This window comes from Diadema antillarum, unplaced genomic scaffold (assembly GCF_040938485.1).
Source record: "Diadema antillarum isolate AM-2024a unplaced genomic scaffold, OU_Dant_1.0 seq00000781_RagTag, whole genome shotgun sequence".
NCBI lineage: Eukaryota > Metazoa > Echinodermata > Echinoidea > Diadematoida > Diadematidae > Diadema > Diadema antillarum.
Window position 1 is genome coordinate 18,919 of NW_027271669.1, and position 22,350 is coordinate 41,268.

Below are 22,350 nucleotides of genomic sequence, written 5' to 3' on the forward strand. Positions count from 1 at the left end.
CTAGTTTGCTTTTAGTGTGATGAGTGCTAGAGAGCTAAGTGAACCCTAGCCCTACATAAGTAATGTGTTAGATTTAAATTCACTGAAATATCACAAGATATTACCTGTGTATACAGGCCTAATTGTTAAGCGTCAATTTACCAATGAGAAAAAAATGTGTTCTGATGATAAAAACCCAATCAGGGTTCTAGATAAAACTGAGTGAATGTTGTTGACCTATGTGGAAATAATTGACTTGAACAGATTATTCCTTGTGTCTTGATTTTCTCCTTGTATAGGTGAACAAGACATTGCATCATGCATGGTTGCATTGTACATATGATAAATAAGAAAATGTATAAGATAGCCTCAGAAATTGTTGGATTGGTTATTAGACTATTACAGGTGTCACATTATTCAGTCTAGAAGACTGAAAATGATCTGATTCCCAATATTTTTGTGTGTATCTGTGAAATAATTCCAATTTAACCCTATTTATACAGAAAATAGGTACGGTAAGGCCTAAGCCATACCAATGACCAACTTTCTAACCTAGTATGTGCATGTGTCAATTGTGAAGAAAATCATCCACAATAAATGTTACAACTATTAAAGTCACATGAAATTACAAATACATGACAAGTTGTACCGGTAATAAAAATGAACTATTGGTTAGTTCCAATGCAAGTTTAGATATAACATTGTACTGGATACTTCGAATTCTCTGGCCTACTCGGTACTTGTGTTTCAAATCTTTGAAGAAAAAAAAAGGGGGGTTTGCCATGAAGATTGCATTGAATTGCATGTACATGTAATAACACAACCCGTTTGTGTTTCATGTAATAATTACATGAATTGTAAATTATTGTAAATTGAGATTTCGTTGATTTTTTTTTTTTTCTACGTAGCCCGACCAGACGCCGTGCGAAGCACGGCAGTTACTGCGTACATGGTACCGACCTAGCGCTGGGCCGGCTGTGTCCGTCCTTACCCGGAAAAGTTTCTATGTACGTACGTACACGCACAGCCCAGTCGCTGTACATATAGCCCGCCCGGCGTCTGGTCGGGCTACGTATTACTTTACCGCATTCACCTATCCCGCTTTCGGTACTTCTCAACGAAGAATCTTGTAATAAATGGAGTTTGATGGCTTTTAGGATACGTAGCCTACCGAGTCTTCTGACGATAGAACTAGCTCTCATAATATCTTGGAAGAAGGACATGTGAATCTGAAAAGGAGGAGTCCTTTGATTTTAGGTTAGCGCTCACATCAAATGAAAACACGCAAGATCGTACAGCAGCTCGAGCTTAGAAGCACTAGCACTGGACACTGTGTATGATGATGCGAGTTATGGCAAGTGAAGTGCGGCCAGCGCTCGCCGCGCCCATAGCACAGCCAGCCGTAGAGCTAGCCACAATTGCTCTACGTATAACTACTAGTAGTTCCGCAGCTCACTCGGCATGTTGGCTTGATTTCGCTGTAAGTTGGCTTGATGTTCGCAGTCAACAAGCAGTATTCCGCAATTCAAATACGTATCGCCATCGTATCGAAGGGTCTTTTTCCAGAAAAGTATGTTTTGTTTTTCGCTTTTTAAAACATTTGAGAAGATTCCGATTTCCAAGATATTTTCACACATGTTAAGTTACATATCTACCTTTCATTTTATACCCAAAGCACCTTCTCTTTCGCATGTTTTGCACAACCGAACACTCATCCCCAGTCCCTTTATTAGCCAGGCCCCCATGCCCACCGGACGTCTGGTGTTGAGATTGGTGCCTACAAAACTCCCGGCTAACGATAAGGTGAGTTAAGACATAGACACGATTGATGTAGCGGAAAGGATGTCCATTATTTCGCGCGGCTTCTTTCGTAACAATATTACGATATAATCACTCTACTGTTCGGTCTCGTTCGTCCAATGAATCCTTGTTAGAAACTTGTTTACATCCGCCGAGGCCGAGACACTTGCTTTGCATTGTCCCACTAATATAATTTGGTGTGCTGTTTCAGAGCGATTCAGCAGGGTCAGGCTTAACTGGCTGCTGGCAGGGAATGTAATTTAGGAATAGGATAATTATCACTTTTTTAGGGCATGATTTTTTTTTTTTTTTTTGGGGGGGGGGGGGGAATGAGATTAGCACAGGCTATTGGAAGGAGAGGAGCAGAAGATAATCCAACCCATAGATTCGAATACTCTTATCAGAGCAGAGGGATGTAGGACCTACCGGTAGTACTCATCGGAAGAAGAAGAATACCGGTAGGGTACGGAACAAGCGAACATGCTGTCCTACGACGGCTACAGACTAAATTTACACACAGCCTAACGAGTAACGTGTAACTGTAACTTAAGACTAAGAGTAAATTTTACTTAAATTTAGTTGAGATTCTACCAATGTCTACAGGCTACGCCATCAGCATCATTGGCAATTCTAGAAAAGTATTTATTATTAGAAATGAAATCAATTATTTAAAAGTACAGGTAGGCTAAGTAAAAAAGGGATGTCATCAATATGCCTTGAATTGTGTGAGGCCAATATTTCGCTTCACACTCCACACTGGTTAGGCCCTATGTACCTATATTTTTTTGTTATTATCAATGTTTACATGTAGGCCTATATCTAGACTAGGGTCTATTAAATTGATATTGTAAATTTACTAGCTATTATATGTCAGCCTTCACTCAGCCCTTGCCCTTCACAATATTTCATTGTATTTTCAGCATTATGGGATATACAAAGCAACAGTACTAAACTAGGTCTAACCGTTACATATATTCTTCTGTCTTTTTTTTTGCACCTTATAAGGGGGAAAATATGTAAAACAATACAAAACCTGCATACCACATTGTTCTAATCATTTATAATATTTACAGGGATTTCATAGTTTTGGTTGAGACCTAACTTCAGGTTTGTAACTTTTTTTTTGGTGAGATTATGAGAAACCGACGATCGATCCCTCTCCAGAAAAAAAAAAAAAATCACTGTTGGACCAGTAACTTTTTTTTCAGGAACAGATCTTAAAAAACAAACAAACAAACAAACAAAAAAACAACAACAGGGTACCTGTGGTCCAGGTACCTACTGGTCCGACAGCCAGGCCAGACCAGTAGAAAAAATGGGTTATTGTGCAGCCCTGCTTTATGAAATATGAAAGATCATGTAATTCCAAGAGAGATTTAACATGATTGTTTGATGAAAATTGGTTTTGAAATGCCTGAGATATCTAAAACGGAGCAATTCGAATATTTGGTGGAACCCACCTTTAAAGGATGCTTTGTTTTACTTTGTATTTTGATGTCTCAGCCATTTCCAATCTGATGTTTAACTAATAAAACTTTGAATTCCTCTTAGAATGGCATACTCTGTATTATTTCATAAACTTGTGGTTTCTTGGTATCTTGTAAAAAGTTAAAATCCCAATCCTCATCTCCACCAATACTACAGCATACTGTTAAAGTATATACATACCAGGTACTACATAGTCATGAAAAAGTGTTCTTGTACTTTCTGTAATGCCATTGTGAAGGGTGAAATATTGTTTATTGTGATGATATTGAAAATGCAAGTATTGTGAGTTTTTGAAAAATATATATGTAGCTTGGTTTGTATATGTTCACATATTTACATGCCATGTTTGTGTGCTTATTCCTTAATAGAAAATAACGATGGAGACCCATCTAAGAATACTGCTGGGCATGTGTCGCCTCTGTGGAAAGATGAAATCAAGGACGCTTCATGACAAACACAACCTTTCAAAACTCATCCAAGATGCTGTGTCCATAAACATAGCAGAAGATGACTGGCGACACCCACCCTCGGTGTGTGACAGCTGCAAATCAAAATTGAAAAGGTGGAGGTTCTATAAAAACAAAAAGATAAAGAAGGAAGTAAACATAGACCTCTTTGCTTTTCAGCTGCATGGACAAGATTGCGTCATATGTCTCAATGCAGAAAACGTTGAAAATCACTCATGGAAGGTCTTCATGAGAAATTTTGCGGAGGAAAATGGTTACTATGTGAAAGAGGGACGCAATGGAAGGACAATCATTGTGCGGATCGATGACGATGGGAACACGTCAGTGTGTGTTATTGTTGAGAAAAGTGGTCAGTGGACAGTAAAAGTGCATGGGAGAGAAGTTGGCAATGATGTTTTTCCTGAAATTCCTCCGTCTTTCCAGAGCGGGGAGGCTTTCGAGCAATTTCTTCTCACCCTTGATTCCCTCAACATATGTCCGGGTAACCCAGAATACGTCGTGCCTCCCCATCTGCTAGTAAACCATCCAGTATACCTACACTACTCCTCCTCTGCAACCACCATCAGACACAATAACTGTCCCCTTCTCACCAACGAATCTCCAAGGTGTTTCAGATGCCGGATACATCGATCAAGCATAGCAAAGGTGCTGCGCTGCCTACAGGCGGACTGCTCTGTGTCTCCAAATTCTGCTTACAGCTGCATGTCCCAGCAGAGGCTTTCAGAAAACCTTCAAACGTCAAAGGCCACGGCATGCAAAGATGCAAAATTGGAGGCTGAGATTGCCAAAATGTTTGAAGAAGAATCTCAATCTCTGAGCATGGAAGAGAATACATCATTTTCCACCGTATTCATGCAAGCGACATGTGAAGTCCATGACCAATTTGAAGAAGGAACCAGAATGAAGATTCTTTGGGACCAACAACTGACGTCTATTCAGAATCATCCAAATGCCACAAGATGGCATCCAGCTATTCTGCGATTATGCATCGCCCTACAAGCCCAGTCTCCTTCATCTCATGAACTGTTCAGAAAATCTGGTTTGCTCGCACTTCCGCACCAACAAACACTCAAGCAATATACCAACTTCACGATGGATAAATCTGGCTTCAAACTCGACAATCTACGACGCATCATCTCTGACATTGGTCTCAGTAAACAGGAAGATCACAAGAAAAATATCGTCTTGTCATTTGATGAGATGAAAGTAGGCAAGGGACTTGTGTATTCACGCTCCTCTGAGAGCATCATTGGCTTCACTACCTTGGGCAGTTTGTCGGAAGAGTTTGACCGTTACGCCAGGATGTGCGAGGGAGAGAAACGAGACAGCCCCGGCCACGTCCTTGCTCTGATGATCAGGGCTCTTTCTGACTCTTACAAAGCAACAATAGCACACTTTGAAACATCTGGTAGCACCCATAATCAACTCGCCTGCATAGTGAATAGCGCCATTGAGGTTCTTGAGCTCTCGGGTTTCCATGTACGGGCCCTTGTTTCGGATGGGGCACCTCGGAGTCGCAAATTTTACAACATGATGAGGAAAGACCCTGCAGATGTATCATTCCCCAATCGCTTCAGTGGACGCCCAATCTACCTGCTCACTGATGCACCTCACCTGCTGAAAGCTTGCAGAAACGATCTGGAAAATTCTGGGTACCACAGGAACAACCGGCATATGATGGTAATCTTTGAATTTCCATTGGCTTGTGTATATCAATCCCAAGTTTTTCAGTTCTAAAGTGAAATCTGAATTCTCCCTATCGCATATAGCTCTCTGAATCTGAACGCGTGTGGCGCTCTAATTTTTTTACCTTTAAAACTTGGGACAGTAACTTCTGGTTTCATGCGTGCGAGCTAGCTCGATGCGCTACCGGCGAACATTTTTTTCCGTACATGGAAACGCTATGGGATATTATTCATCGTGCATCGTGATTGTCAGCCAAGGCAGCCGGCGCCGCGGCATGGCAAGCATGGTTCAAAGAAAATGCAGTCGACCGTGGAGAGCAGGTACACGCGCAGAGAGTAGGCCCATAGCGTTTCCATGTACGGAAAAAATATTTGTGGCCCGTGCATGTGATCCACCTCTACTGCTTGGAGCACGGATATTTGTCAAGTTTTTCCTTTTAGCATCATCAGAAGGACACTCTGCTGCCTCACAGAAAAACCCCATGGTGTAATGGATAGTTATATTCAAGAAATAAACAAACTAAAGTCGAAACAATATATTTCTTTGGATCCAAAACAAAGCTTGTAAGTTCGCCTATAGAAAAGCACACACGCAAATCAATAACCGGAAGTTACTGTCCCAGCCTAAGAGGTGCGATATCAGAGGTATCGAACGATATCACTTGATATCGCCTTGATATCGGCTATATATGCGATATGGAGAATTCATCAAAATGTGTAAAGAATAGAATAATGTGTTACTGCCATTTATATACACCATTGATGCCTTATCTCTTGCCTATGATGAGATAAAGCATGTAAATTGATAGAGTCTCTGCAAAATCAGTGTGAAAGTGTGAAAATGTTTGTTGAATTAAAGAAAATTAGGAATTTCTTGGGGATTTGAGATGTGAAGTTTATTTGTACTTCACCTCCTATCTACATGCATCATTGAAAGGTCCTGTTTACCTTTGGGAGCAGGACTTGATTTAAACGATGTCCAAGATTTGATCATTTGATACATATGTGTAGAGCTGTCCTTTGTATCACATAACATATGTACTACCATATCAAAATTTTGCAATAAATCCTAAAAGAAAAAAGAAATATCACTCTTTTTCCTCAATATACAATAACTATAGATTGTTTAGTCTTGAAATGTTTTTATTGTAACTATTGTTCACATTTTGTATTATGTAACAATATTTATATCGATTTCACTGATTCAGTTTTTTACGTTGGTTGTTTCTACCCCTGACTCTCATTTTAAAACTATTTCTAAGCACTTATGGTGGGTTTTTATTTCATTTGCATAAATGGTAAATAATGCCTTTAACCATCTTTCCATTCTGATTATAGAATTTCAATCCAAGATCTGCACTGTATGCTTTTTCAATATGTTTGTTTTATGTATGCTCCCCCAAGAAGTATAAATGTGACCCTGCACATCAAAACAAACAAAAAGTCGCCAGACAGGAATTTTTAGTTAAGACCATATTCTGAAAGAGCAGACTTTAAGCTTTAAAATGATGTATAACTCAAATCAAATGGACTCACCTAACCTATCTAAATATTGGAAAGAAAGCACAAACTCAGGAAATGTGTGAACTGAGAAAAGAGGCTCTGAAGTACAATGTCTATTCAAGCGCTTAATCTTTACCAAACCGTGCTGGCTGTGCGATGAATGGGACAAAAAACAGGAAGTAAACCACCAGAGTAACAACAATGAAGGGATTATCAGATTGAAATTAAGCATGCCTCATACACATTCTGTCCATAATTAATGCCAACTTTCAAAGCAGTAGCACTATCCTTTCAAAAGTTATTAGAGTTGAAATGAAGAGTGTGGACAAGGTTTTTCAGAAATGAAAAAGGGATTCTAAAGAAACACCTAATCACACTATTCTACCAAAAATGTTCAAGATGAACTGCTAAAAAAACACACTTTCCCGCCCGTTTTATGATACCAAATTTTAGCATAATGTAAAAGAAGATCCGCTCTTTCAGAAAATGTGAAAAAGTCAAGTTTGGCTAGGTTGACCCATTTCACTTATTTTCAGTCCTCACGCAGAATCAGTGTGTGCGACTTTATGTTCGTTTTGAGGTGCACGGTCACAAATAATTTTCATAAGTTTCCGTTTTCAATATTGCGTATTAGTTCAGAGGATTAGATGTCTCCTGGAAGCACATAATTGATGCGTACCACTGGGACCTTCAGCAGTGCACTTTCTTGAGGACGCTGCATCATATCACGGAGGAACACATACATCTTACTCCAAGTCATCGAGTAGATGTCAAATTAGCTGCTCAGGTAAATCAGGGATGCCAAGTTTTTATGAGTGAGATTTTCATAACTCAGCTTCTTGGCGCGCAAATGTGCGTGCGAGCGAGGGTGTGGGAGGGGTTTTTCCCCCTTGTACCTCCCACTGTAAGGAGATTTTCCAATTTTTAGCTCTAAATGGTGCGATCAGGTTACTTATTTTGAAAGACAAAAGAGAAATATACCTTTAATTGCAATTATATTCCACATACTAAGAATCTTGCTATAGGACTGGTCAAGAACTGATCAAGTGATAAAGCGTAGTTTTGCCCATCACATCACCTGAGAAGAACTAGGTCACTTGATAGTACACAGTGCAACGTACTTTCCCTTCAGTGTCGCGCGATGTGCGCAGCAAATTCATTGTTTTGTCATCTATAAAGACAGCTGTTTGTTTTGCTGATCTCTGGCAGTCCATACAGTCTTAACGCGAGATGAGTACGCGCGAAATAAAAGTGCATTGCACTGTGGACTATCATTTAACTAGGTCATTTGATAGTACACAGTGCAACGCACTTTCACTTCAGTGCCGAGCGGTGCGCGTAGCAAATTCATTGTTTTGTCATTTACGCGCACGCGTAGCCTAAGCCCTAAGGATACCTAAAGACAGCTAAAACTGTTTCAGATGTGGAATAAAATGGGAATTTCTAGGACCCTTGATGTGGAATATAAAGCAAATAATCAACTTTTAGTTTCCGGCAATGAGACAAACTATCACTTCCTCGGCGATCTGAATGTGTACGCTATCTTTCCGAAGCGCAGCTGAGGAAAGATAGCGTAGATAGCTACATCCAGCTACATCCAGATCGGAAAGATAGCTACATCCAGATCGCCTCGGAAGTGATAGTTTGTCCCATCACCTTCACCAACGTTGATTATTTGCTTACTATCACTTTCATCTTTTGAGCTATGCTCCTTATTATAGGCTCAAGTTGCAGACTTCGCCCAATGCGTGAAAAAAATGGGTGCCATGCATGAGATCGTGAGATGGCCCCTATATGCTTGAGTCTCACGCAGAACAATGCGTGAGACTTGGTAGCTCTGGGTAAATTCTTCTTGCTGTGAAATTGCAGACGCATGGATGGAATGGCGGGGGGGGGGGGGCAGTTTGTACTTTGTGCTTATTACTTTTTTAGCATAGTAAATATTTTCAGATACTGTGCACTTGGCCAGTATTTTTACCATTGTGATGGAATATGCAAATGGACAACATGCCCCATGGGAGCCTTTAAAGCTACTCCCACCTTCCAAGTTTGCAATGTTCTTAGATAATAGCCCGCCAGAATGTGTAGAAGGTGAATTTGCAAAACGCAGTTGAGCACAAGACTCCCAGGTCCCTGTTTTTATCAGAATCGCTCCTGTGTGTTTTGATGGTCAAATCCAGGTTTTGAGTCTCAAAATGGCAAATGCCTTGAAAAGCCAAGGTCACCCTGAAACGGCCAGCACTGCGCTGTTCATCAGATACATCAACACCTTCTTCGACTGCATGAATGTGTCGCAGGTCAACAGCGGGAAGCGGCGCCGGAACGCCGCGCTTCGTCCATACACAGATGTATCAGACTGGAGATTCACAGTAAGTTCAATACATCACTTATGAGCAGTGAGGCTGCACTGCTTACCTTTGGGAGCAGTGATTTAAGAAATGTTTGAGTTATCACATATGATGCATACGCGTAGGTCAGTTTTATCACAAAACACCCTACCATATAAAAATTTTGCAATAAAGCCTGAAACAAACGGAGATATCACTACAATTCTCACTATAAAACCATACCTCCAGACAGTTTAGTCTGGAAACAATTTTGTTATGAATATTGTTCACATTCTGTGTATTTAACAAACTTAACATTGCATATATATGCTGATTAACTTTTTTGTACTGGTTGTTTCTATCCCTAACTCACATTTCAGAACTATTTTGAAGCACTAAAGCTGGGTTTTTATTTCATCTTGCAAATGGTAAACAATGCCTTTAATAAGGGGATAGATTCTTCCATGAAGTCAGTTTATATATTAGGATATGGGAGAATCTCTAGGATTTTTTTTTCTCTCTCTCTTGTGCCATGCATGGGCGGGGGGGGGGGGGGGGGGGGGTTGAGGTGTGTCATAGGGCTGGATGATGTAACTATATATCTTATTACACATTTTTATGAACATTTTTGTATTTTCATTTGAACATATGAACATTTACACATTTTTTTGCAAATATGCAAAACTTTCATGTGATTGTGTTATAAAGCAGACGAGAAGATTTTCTTTTTAATGCAATTAGAATAAAATATTTTAGGGCTAGGATGCAAAGGATGCAAACTGCTTGTCTCTTTTGATAACCTATTATTTTTTAGTCATGGAGTTTGTTTGTCTGTCTTTATTTTGCAGTGGCTGGAGGAGGACTTCCTGTCATTCTTGGAAGAATGGGAGACAGAGAGCCAGTTGAAATGGCTCACTGATGACGACAAAGACAAATTTTGTTTGAGCAAGCCGACGCTGAAAGAGCTGATGTCCACAGGTACTCTAAATACAGAAAGTTTTGCGGCACATATAATTTTCTTGAATCTTGTACTACTTTTGGCTAGAGAAACTTTCTAAAACTTTCCAAAAGTTACACATTTTACCAAACATCAAGGTCACCTCAAAGTCAAAGGTCACAGGCAGGGATCAATGAACTTTAGGGCCCAACGTTAATAAAGGAATGGTACAGTATTGGAGGAGATGAAAATTGGGCTCTTAACTTTTTGCAAGATACCAGGAAAACACTTATAATACAGTACATAGCACACCATTTTAAAAGGAATTCAAAGTGTATTTGATGAAAATTGGGTTTGGGGTGACTGAAACATCCAAAAACAAAGTAAAACAATTAAAGCAATGATAATATGATAAAGTGTGGGTCCCACACTTTATCAGAATTGCTCTGCTTTGGATATTTCAGTCATTTCAAAACCAATTTTTATCAAATAAACATTAAATTCCTCATAGAAAATACATGCTCTTTCATATTTCATAAGAGGTTTCTCATTATCTCACCGAAAAATGTTAGAAACCTGAAATTAGATCTTAACCGCAACTATATGATCCCTTTATCAAAGTTTTTACAACACGTTTCAATTATAGCTCATAACTTTTGAGGAATATGTCGATTTGAGATCAAAACTGGATGGTAGGTGTCCCTTGGGGAGTTGAAGGTCACCACAAGGTCAAACGTCACAGACAGGGGTCAACAAACTATTAGAGCACCAATGTTAAGTTTTTACGATGCATTTTGATTATGGCTCAAAACTTTTGATCCATAATATGTCTGTTTGTGACCAAACTTAGATGGTAGATGTCCCTTGGGGAGTTGAAAGCCACCACAAGGCCAAAGATCACAGACAGGGGTCAACAAACTTTAGGGCCCAAAGTTAAGTTTTTACGTCACGTTTCGGTTTAATATGGCTCGAAACTTTTGATTCCTATGTCTGCTTGTGACCAAACTTGGATGGCAGATGTCCCTTGGGGAGTTGAAGGTCATCACAAGGTCAAAGGTCACAGACAAGGGTCAATGAACGGGCGAGACACATTTTGGCACTCTCCTTGTTTTTATATCTCAGCCACTTCAGCCGCTGCAAATCTAACCTAGCAAAGTGGGGGTATAGTGAGAATGATGACACCACCTGCCTGTGTGGAGAGGGCAGACTATGCAACATCTCCTTGTCTGTCCACTTCTACCAGAGCCTTGCACAAAAGAGCATCTGGCAGCTCTATCGCCCTGTGCCAGGCAGTGCATCCAACGTTGGATTGGACGAATCTAACGTTCCATTCTGCGTAGTGACTCGAGAAGAAGAAGAAGCCACTTCTTAATCAATTTTCATTAGATAAACTTTGAATTAATTTGACTAACGTATGCTCTCTAATATTTGAGAAATTGTTTCTAATTGGCTTAAAAAAAAAAATGAATTCAGAACCTCCAATCTCGATCAAAACTATACCATCCCTCAAATGGCAGAATTCACAGGCATGAAATTGTGTTACACTGTATTTAACTTTATAAATGCATAATTATGTACTTTATTATTATCATTAGTAGTAGTAGTAGTAGTATTTATTTGTTCATCTATTTATTTATTTATTTATTTATTTATTTATTTAATTATTTATCTAATTTTGGTGTGATCATTACTGAGAATTAGTTCATAGCTTCCTTTAAAAAAGAAATGTTGATATTTTTGTCAAATCTTTTAATAGTTATTCATCTATGACGATAGGGAAACAATTATTCATTTGTCTCGCGAAGAAGATCGTAGAAAGGTGTACGACGTTTCGCTCGCTACTGCTGAGCTTCGTCAGGTACAATAAGACACGTTGGTGCGTGCACGCAAGTTATAGCGTGTATGCGGACGTGGAAGTGGGCCCGCGGCCGCCGGAGCCGGGTCGGGCAGTGCGCCACACTGTGTCCGCTGTATGCTGCGTTCATGCGGACCTAGTTGGCAGCACGTTTCCTCCCCCAGCGGGGCGGGCAGTGCGCCATCCTGTGGCCGCTGTTTACAGCGTCTATGCGGACCTAGTTGGCAGCACGTCGCCCCCCGGGGCGGGCCGGGTAGTGAGTCCTCCTGCGTCCGTTGATTGCCGTCACGATTCGGTGGCTTTGGTTTGTGCGTAGTGTGGTGGTGCATGCGAATGCAACGCATCCATGACTCGGGTAACTCTATGCCGACGTCCCTGTTGAGGTTGTCCTTACTGAGTCGTATATGGATGGCTTCCTTCACTCTACGAGTGTACCAGTGTCGTGCTGTGTCCATGCACTTCACGCCTTTCCAGTCTGGTTGGTGTTGGGCATTCCATGCATGCTCTGCTACTGCGGATGCCTCTGTTTTGCAGTTAGTGACGTCTCGGCGGTGTTCGGATAACCTTTCCCCTACCGGTCTGCCGGTTTCCCCGATGTAGCTCATCCCACAGTCTCTGCAGGGTATACGGTAGATCACTCCGTCTTTCCTGAGGGGAGGTACCGGGTCTTTGGCTCGAACCAGGTGATTTCTGATAGTGGCGTCGGCTTTGTAGACGACTCGGATATTGTGTTTCGCCAGCCGGCGTCTCAGAACGGGAGCAATTGACTCCACATAGGGGAGGACAACCGTGGACTTGTATTCCTCCTTGTCCTGTTCAGGTTGAACTCTTGCTGTTCGTGCCTTGTTGATGAAACACCTGGGATAGCCATTGGCCGCTACCGATATACACGTCTTGCTTTCCGCCGCCGACAGCAATGAGATACTACGACTGCATGATGCCATATTCCGCGACGTGTTTCAGAAGTCAAAGGAAAAGCAGCAGGCCAAGTTTCTCGACCTATTGGTCCCTAGCACTCAAACTAGACATGAACGGGCAGTTGATACTGAGAAATGGGTGGTCAACTTATCTTCTCGTACTCTGTCACCGACTGAGAATTCTCTTCTAAAGAAAGGCATGAGCTTTGCGATTGCCCCTAAGCGGATACCCTCAGTGGAAATTGTTTCCAGAGTGGAATCCACCATTCGGACCTTGGATGCAGAATCCAAAGAGTCCATCAGAAAGGACATCAGCACCGTCCTACAACAAGCCAAACCTCCAAAACCCAACATCACCGGGGAGATGCACAGAGCCCTGGAAACACTCAAGAAAGACCGAGATATCATAGTGCTGCCTGCCGACAAAGGCCGAGCCGCTGTGATACTGAACACCAGCGACTACAAAGGGAAAATGATGGACCTCCTCTCCACGGACTCTTACCGGGAGATCAAGAGGGACCCCACCGACTCCCTCTCCCGTAAACTTACAGCCACACTGATGGGGCTACGTAAGAAAGGGAGCCTAGGCGACAGCACCTATCACAGGTTGCGTCCCAAACGCAAACAACCACCAAGAATCTACGGCCTCCCCAAGATCCACAAGCAGTCTGTCCCACTGCGCCCTATTGTGTCGTGCATAGGATCGTTTGCTTATGATCTGTCGAAGTTTCTAGCTCAAATTCTTTCCCCACTCACGGGACGAACTTGCCACTCCGTTCGCAATTCCACCGACTTCGCCGAATTCGTCAGCACTCAGACTATAAGCTCCAACGAGTTGATGCTTTCCTTTGACGTGACGTCACTGTTCACAAACGTCCCGATTGATGGTGCCTGCAGTGTTGCACACTCACGGCTCTTGGCGGACAAAGATTTGTCAACCAGAACCACCCTCAGTCCGGATGAGGTCACGGACCTCCTCAGCTTTGTTCTGAGATCCACCTACTTTCTCTACAACGACACATACTACGAACAGTTAGAGGGCGCCGCCATGGGCAGCCCTGTGTCTGCTGTAGTTGCCAACATGTATATGGAGGCCTTCGAAGAACAAGCCTTGGAAGAGTGTCCCCCCGGAACCGCACCCAGGATTTGGAAGCGGTACGTCGATGATACCTTCATCGTTGCCGACAGGAGGCACGTCGACAAGCTACTCGAGTTCATGAATACGAGAGAACCTACTATCAAGTTCACCTCAGAGCAAGAAACACAAGGAAGCATCGCCTTCCTGGACACCCTAGTCCACAGGGACACAGGGGGGAAACTGAGCACAACCATATACAGAAAGCCCACACACACGGACCAATATCTGGCCTTCAACTCACACCACTCTACCTCCGCCAAACGAGGAGTGATCAGATGCCTCTACGATCGAGCAAACAAGATCATAACCAAGCCCTCTGGCACAGCAAGCGAGAAACGTCATTTGCGATCAGCATTGTCGGCCAATGGCTATCCCAGGTGTTTCATCAACAAGGCACGAACAGCAAGAGTTCAACCTGAACAGGACAAGGAGGAATACAAGTCCACGGTTGTCCTCCCCTATGTGGAGTCAATTGCTCCCGTTCTGAGACGCCGGCTGGCGAAACACAATATCCGAGTCGTCTACAAAGCCGACGCCACTATCAGAAATCACCTGGTTCGAGCCAAAGACCCGGTACCTCCCCTCAGGAAAGACGGAGTGATCTACCGTATACCCTGCAGAGACTGTGGGATGAGCTACATCGGGGAAACCGGCAGACCGGTAGGGGAAAGGTTATCCGAACACCGCCGAGACGTCACTAACTGCAAAACAGAGGCATCCGCAGTAGCAGAGCATGCATGGAATGCCCAACACCAACCAGACTGGAAAGGCGTGAAGTGCATGGACACAGCACGACACTGGTACACTCGTAGAGTGAAGGAAGCCATCCATATACGACTCAGTAAGGACAACCTCAACAGGGACGTCGGCATAGAGTTACCCGAGTCATGGATGCGTTGCATTCGCATGCACCACCACACTACGCACAAACCAAAGCCACCGAATCGTGACGGCAATCAACGGACGCAGGAGGACTCACTACCCGGCCCGCCCCGGGGGGCGACGTGCTGCCAACTAGGTCCGCATAGACGCTGTAAACAGCGGCCACAGGATGGCGCACTGCCCGCCCCGCTGGGGGAGGAAACGTGCTGCCAACTAGGTCCGCATGAACGCAGCATACAGCGGACACAGTGTGGCGCACTGCCCGACCCGGCTCCGGCGGCCGCGGGCCCACTTCCACGTCCGCATACACGCTATAACTTGCGTGCACGCACCAACGTGTCTTATTGTACCTGACGAAGCTCAGCAGTAGCGAGCGAAACGTCGTACACCTTTCTACGATCTTCTTCGCGAGACAAATGAATAATTGTTTCCCTATCGTCATAGTGTTCACCGCGATGGTCAACATCTTCACAAGTTATTCATCTAATTGGCAATTCCGCAGTTAGGGGGACATGACACGGATAAAAGAAATGTGCCTCTTTATCTTACTCTTTAATTTAGTTATCAACTAATGCCATGGATGTTCGCCAATCACTAAGGTCTTTCAAATTCAGTAGATTTTATTTTTCATATTTATTGATTTTGCGAGATCTAAAACCATCATTTAAAATGTACATGTGGGACTGGGGATGCTGAAATTCACTTAAATGCAAATTACAGTGGGTTGCTTCGAAAATTTTTCTTCAAATTTTTGCTATAAGGTATAAGATGAATATATTTAGATACTCCAGAAGTCATGTGACATTTTGTCAATAACAAAAGGGTGAAATGACTTGCGGAATTCAGTGGCGGATCCAGAGGGGGGCGCAACCGGCGCACGCCCCCCCCTTTATTTTTCGTAAAAAACAAAAGAAATAAAAAGAAAAACAATGAAATGAAACCCGGAAGTGGCACCAGAAATATTAGTCACGCCCCCCCTTTACAGAATTCCTGGATCCGCCCCTGGAATTACTCTGGACAAATATAACATTACTAACCATGCATTTCAGGGTCTAGCTGATGAATTATCAGTCGAACTGCTAAAAATATTTGCGTGAACATTTGTCATGATGCAATAATTGAAATTAATGCAACACTTTGCTTGAAGTAACTTGCAATTTTGCGCACTTTTTGTTACAAGACATTGATTTTTTTTTTGTCATGTCCTTTTTTCGTATCGTTACTTACCAGCCCTTTTAGTTGCCATAGCAATTCTAATATTTATTGGATTGTACTCATTTTCTATATCATAAACCTGGGAAGGATGAACATGTTTTCAACATGATTTTGACTTGAAATGAATAAATGGTAATTCAGTAGTAAAAATAAATATCTGAATTTCTTTAAATGTAACGTTACTAACTGTGGAATTGCCCTAGTGGTAATGTGCTGTTTGAAAATTCTTGCTTCTTTATTTTCCAGTCAAGGCATTTGTTCAGCTGATGAGAGAACTTCTTTCGGAACCTGGCGTCAGATGCGTACTCAGCGAAAAGTTTTCCAAAGATCCCCTGGAGGACTTCTCAGAGCAAAGAGATGATGGTGACAGAGATGATGGTGATGGACATGATGGTGACAAGCATGATGACCCGACTGTACAAAGTCAGTTAGGGTATAATCCCACCATTCTCAAGGTTGAGGAGGAGTCTGCTGTTGGTGATGGTGAAGGACACGATGACCCGACTGTAAGTCAGTTAGGGTATAATCCCATCATTCTCAAGGTTGAGGAGGGGTCTGCCGGTGGTGATGGTGACGGACACAATGACCCGACTGTAAGTCAGTTAGGGTATAATCCCATAATTCTCAAGGTTGAGGAGGAGTCTGCTGTTGGTGATGGTGACGGACACGATGACCCGACTGTAAGTCAGTTAGGGTATAATCCCAACACACTCAAGGTTGAGGAGGGGTCTGCTGTCGAGTCATCTGACCAATGTAACGTCACATCGGGGTCATCTCTGTCGACTTCACATGATTCTACACCACCACCAGTAAAACGTGTCTGCAAGGAAGAACCGCAGAGTCCCTAGGTAGCCGATTCATGGTGTGCTAATGTTTGATTGAAGAGTTGAGCTAATCCTCTGAAAAAAAGTTGGATTTTTTTCTTTGCCAAACACAAACTCTGTATTAACATGATGAAAAGACATTATAAGCAGTAGAAAGTTTGAATAAAGAGGACTGAATACAATTTTCCTAATATTATATGGCAATATTTTATTAGCTCTGTAGCCATATTCTGGTATTTTTAACCTAGATGGGACAAGGAGAGTGCTGTAAGATGGTAATAAGATGGTCTCAAGGATGTACAGTATACAGTGTAGTTTTACTGCATCTCCTCTGCCACTGTATTTTGTGCAAGATTTTTATTTATTCATTTTTTTGAACTCAGCTGATCAACAGTTGTGACATTAGTATCGATTGGACAACAAAAATATGAATGGCTTAGGTGCATAGTAGCTGCTCATGTAATTCAGTCACTTTATACACAGTTCTGCATATTTTTGGCCAACTTCGTTGTCAGATGAATATACCCATATTCACCCAAAAAGCCAAAGCATCCCCTTTATTCATAAAATGTTTGTGTTACTTTAAAGTTTGTTTAAAACATATTTATACAGTGTACATCTTTGAGGAGCTCACTATGCTGCAATTCTGACAGCATGATTTGTATGTTTGTATTCATCTGTTATTGCCTACTTGTACCTCGTGCTGTGCCTTTTGGCACCCTTAAAGTGTAAAGTTCCCTTGTTATTGAGAGCATTACATACAAGACAACATGCTAATTTGTTGAAATGTGTACGGTCATGCTGTGAGAGAATATCTCTCCTGTAGAATTATTTACACGTGGACCAAAATGTGTCAGTGTGAGGTTCACAGGAGCACTTGTGCCTGGACGATAGAGCCAAATCAAAGATTTTCTTGGTTATTTTCAATTCATCCCGGTATTTCAAGAAAATGTTACAGAATTTGATTATGGAGATCATTACTTATGGTTCTCTTTCTTCCAGTTGTATTACTCTTTTGTTCCCAGATTTCATTACCTTCCCCTCTCTTTAGGCGTACACATTTTCTAGAACCTGACACACGTGTCCTAAATTTGTTGACTGCCCTAATAATCTATGTACTCTTACTCTAACTTTCTGTGAACTCAATTACAGAAAGACAACTCGAGTATGTGCTCAGAGTATCAATTCTTTGCTCGTGTGAATTATTTCAAATCATTTTATTACCGCATGTACCGATAACAGTATGTCGCCAAAGAGTATAAGTGCATATATATAGTAAATATGTTTCTATGTATTATAAATGTAAAGATTCTTTCATCTGTCTTAAAGTACAATAATGTGAGCCTAATTGTACCTGTGAGATGTCACTTTCTTATACAGTGCACTCCCGTTACAACGAACATGGTTATAACGAAATTTTGTTATAACTAAGTAAAGCTTCTGGTCCCAAAATTATCGCTATTAAAGTCTATGGTACAAAATTCGCTTATAACGAATACGCATATAGCAAAATTTTCGTTATGACAAAGTCTTTTCCGAGCGCCACTGACAAAGAAAAACAAAAGAAATATGCTCCATTATAACAAACTGAGGATCGCTTTTGAAACGCGGAACAAGCATTTATTAGCGTCTCTGCATGGGCAAACGTGTCACATCACTATGTGTTCGCTTGGTGTGTCATGCACAGTTTCCGAGGGGAACTTGCTTTTTTGTAAAACAATAATCTGAAATTGAATAACTATTTGTTTTATTGTTCTCATAGCTTTCCAGTGTATGAAGAGTATTCAACAAACAGAATATGATATATGCGCGGCTCCCTTGTTTTTGTTATAGGCCTACAATGTATTGTATTTGTTCGGTTATAACGAAAGAAAACTGCCGGTCCCGAGCATTTCGATATAACGGGAGTGCACTGTAGTCTTCTTTTCACAAGTCTGAAAAGGAGGCTAAATCAAAGGGAAAAAGAATAATGTGCCCCTGACAGAAATAAACATACACTTATTCTGTGGATCGAGGAGAAATTTTCACGTATCAACAGATTTTCTTTCATCCCTAGGCATTGTACTGATGTGAGGTTACCTGTATTCAACAAAGAATTCAAGAGCATTCCATCCATTTATTCATACAAAAATAGAAGGTGAATTTGAAGTACAGTGTATTAGCTGAGAAAAATGAGCAGATCACTCTTTGCTCATGAGTGTAGAAGACAGCATAAGGAAAGCTAGTACAGCAGCATGGACATACCCCTCAAAATAAGTTCTGCATTTAAGGTTTGATACGTCATATTTCTCTTTTAATATATTGGCATTAAGTTCATTAGATATGACCTCAAAAGAAACCCTCAAAAGATTATGATTGATTATATCTTTAATGATATCTCAGGTGTTAAAACTGGATAATGTGCAAATATGGGGACAGATCAAAAGTGATGAGCTACTATTGATGATGCACTCTTTGAAGGAAAAGACCCCTGGAATAAGCAATACTCAAATGTGAGCACTTTCAAAAACTCCCTTTTCCTGAACATTAGGTGATTGGTCAGTCTCATTGTTTAATTTAATCTGCAGATACTACTGCAGTTTTATGATTCATGGATGAAGCGTGGAATCTATGATATTCTCACAATGCATTATTTTCAAGCACATGCCTCCCTTTAATTAAAAGACAAAACAAATGAGGATTACACGGTTTGATGGAACACATTTGCTCCAGTTTGTAACGTTTCACATTTGACCTTTCCTAATACTCAGTCACACTGTACGTTCTAGGAATGTATAAAGCGAGTTATCTCTGTAAAGATAATAAACCAGGCTCTTCTATGATGCTACATTCAAATAAATTTATGCAGATTTATTACGAGAAATATAATGCATCAAACTGGAAGTGCAGGACTTATTAGGAGGAGTATGATATTATGTTAACGTTTGAATGTGTATGCCATGATGCACACGCATGGTGCTACATTTCTTTTCTTTTTTACCACTTGCCCAGTCAGGCAAGAAGATCTTCAAATTGTTGCAGAACTCTTGCCTGAATGTGAATTTTACTCGCCTTAACCCTAATCAGGCTGGGTTTTTTTGGCTATGCTATATCGGGGGGGGGGGGGGGGGGGGGGGGGATTCCGCCCCCCTTCAGATTTCGCCTATGGAACGCGTGATAGCGCCGAAAATCGGCACACGCGACGCCCGCAACATATACTATCAAAATGTATGGTTGCTTTCTCCGAAAAATGTTTCTTATATTTTATATTAATTAATTATTGTAATTTATGCATAAAATCAGTTTTGGGCTCTAAATCACTTATTAATGCTCTAATTACGCTAATTTCTTTTTTAGAATGTTTCTTGTATCATTTTCCCGAGACACAGGATAAAAAAAAATCTGTATCGAAATTAATTTCTTATGTATTTGATTGTTTTTTGAATTTCTTATGTATTTCTTTGTTTTTCGACCTTTTGTTTTTGTTTGTTTTTTGGCCAAAATTTGTCACAGACATTTTTCGAAGCTTATTATGCTAAAATAAATTAATTTCGTCCATTCTAAGTCAAGATATGAATTTTTATGTGAATTAATTGAAAAAACACAATTTGCATTGGATTTGTACACAAAATCACGTTTTGGAGCAATTTGTTTCGAATGGGCGTCGCGTCAAAACGATACGCGCGGGCGCAATAATTTTGGTCTCAAAAGTTGCGCGATACTTGAAAGAAAAAAGTCATGAAACATCACGGCGGGAGCTTATCGCGCTGCGAAGATATTGCGCGAAACGTCGAGGGGGCGCGGATTCCCCCCCCCCCCAGCCTGATTAGGGTTAAAAGGACATCCAAAAATATAAGAAACATATTTTGGAAAGCACTTGTTAGTCAGGGCTCAAGAAGACATACTCATTTTAAGACACAGCATATTATGCTGATTGCCATGCTTAAGTGCATTTGAGTAAAAAACGTGGTTTGATCAAGTTTTGTGTTGCAGTACAGGAGGGCTTCAAGATCTTCACGTATGTGATGGAAGGTTGCTGAAATGAAATTAAAGTATGTTGCATCGGTAAACACTCATTATCTGGGGCTTCTGTATGTTTGACTTTGTGGGTTGGGGGGGGGGGGGTGGGGAGGTGTGAAAAGAGATGGCCGCAAAACTGATTTGCTTGTCCAATTTGGGCAACCAATTTTTGTCACTGCCAAAACACTTGCCCAACTCTGGTTTTCACTTGCCCCTGGCAATCCGACAAGTGCTTAAGGGGGTATGTCATTGAGCTGAGATTGTTTGCGAGCCTAGGCAATTCTAGGGCATTTCAGGGTTCTTTAACAGTTGCAATCAAATTCATAAACAATTGCAATCAAATTCGCAAACAATTTTTCGTCATCGTAAACAGTATTTCAGTGAAATGGGTATCTCAGTGAGATATCCATTTGTGTAACACCTTGACATAGTCTGTTTATTATCAGAAACCTTCACTCATATGTTACTTGCATGTTTTGCTACACAATGCATTATGTACATATATGTATAAAGTATTCTGAGTACATGTATGAAAAGCACCATTTTTTGGTAAAATTCATGGAAACCTGAACATGTGCATTCATGTGGACAATAAAACTATTCAACAGGTATTTCTATTTCAGGAAAGTTTTTCATAAACTTGTTTCAAGGCATCTCCTCATGCTTCCCAGATACCTATAAAACGAAATATGATTGATAAATGTATTTTTTTAAAATTCTTTATTCTTATAATGTATAATATTTAGTTAAAATTACTTATATTATTTGTTTACTAATTTGTTTGTTTTTATTTTATTTTGATATACGTGTACATGTATACTGTATATGCACAGTTGACTACAGTGCACTCCCGTTATAAGGAACACGGTTATAACAAAATTCCACTTTACAACGCAGTAAAAAATCAGGCCGCAACATGATCTATTTTGTGTATTTCTATAGTTTATTTGTTGGGTTATAACCAAATTTCAATTTAACGAAAGAAAAAGGCCGGTCCCGAGGATGGTATCTGTACAGTTGTATGTGATTGTGACTGTATACAAACTGTATCATTGTATACATGTACTTAATATGCATTGCTTCAAGACATAGTACATGTACCATAGAGCTACATCACAGTCAAACTTACTTTAGTGAAATGTGCTGGTGTGTAAAATTTTGAGGGATATCCAAGTAATCAACAATACATGTATTATAATAGAAAATATATCACTGAAAGTTTGTGCAAAATTAGACAAAGTTTGAGTTGAATTGGACAATCTGTTCAAAAGTAATTGATTCATAAAGTTGCAGAGTTGCCATGGCTGGATGACAGCAGTTTGTGATGTCACTGC

At 40.9% G+C, this 22,350-nt stretch overlaps 1 protein-coding gene across 1 annotated transcript; it reads left to right on the plus strand.

The window, feature by feature from the left end:
- The first annotated feature begins 1,714 nt into the window (after positions 1–1,714).
- Positions 1,715–17,041, plus strand: LOC139739049 (uncharacterized). Its single transcript, XM_071649662.1, has 6 exons — positions 1,715–1,782; positions 3,636–5,414; positions 7,557–7,709; positions 9,103–9,291; positions 10,098–10,227; positions 16,440–17,041. Exons 1-6 carry the CDS (start codon positions 1,723–1,725, stop codon positions 17,039–17,041), a joined length of 2,913 nt encoding a protein of 970 aa, XP_071505763.1. The 5' UTR covers positions 1,715–1,722.
- Positions 17,042–22,350: the final 5,309 nt, after the last annotated feature.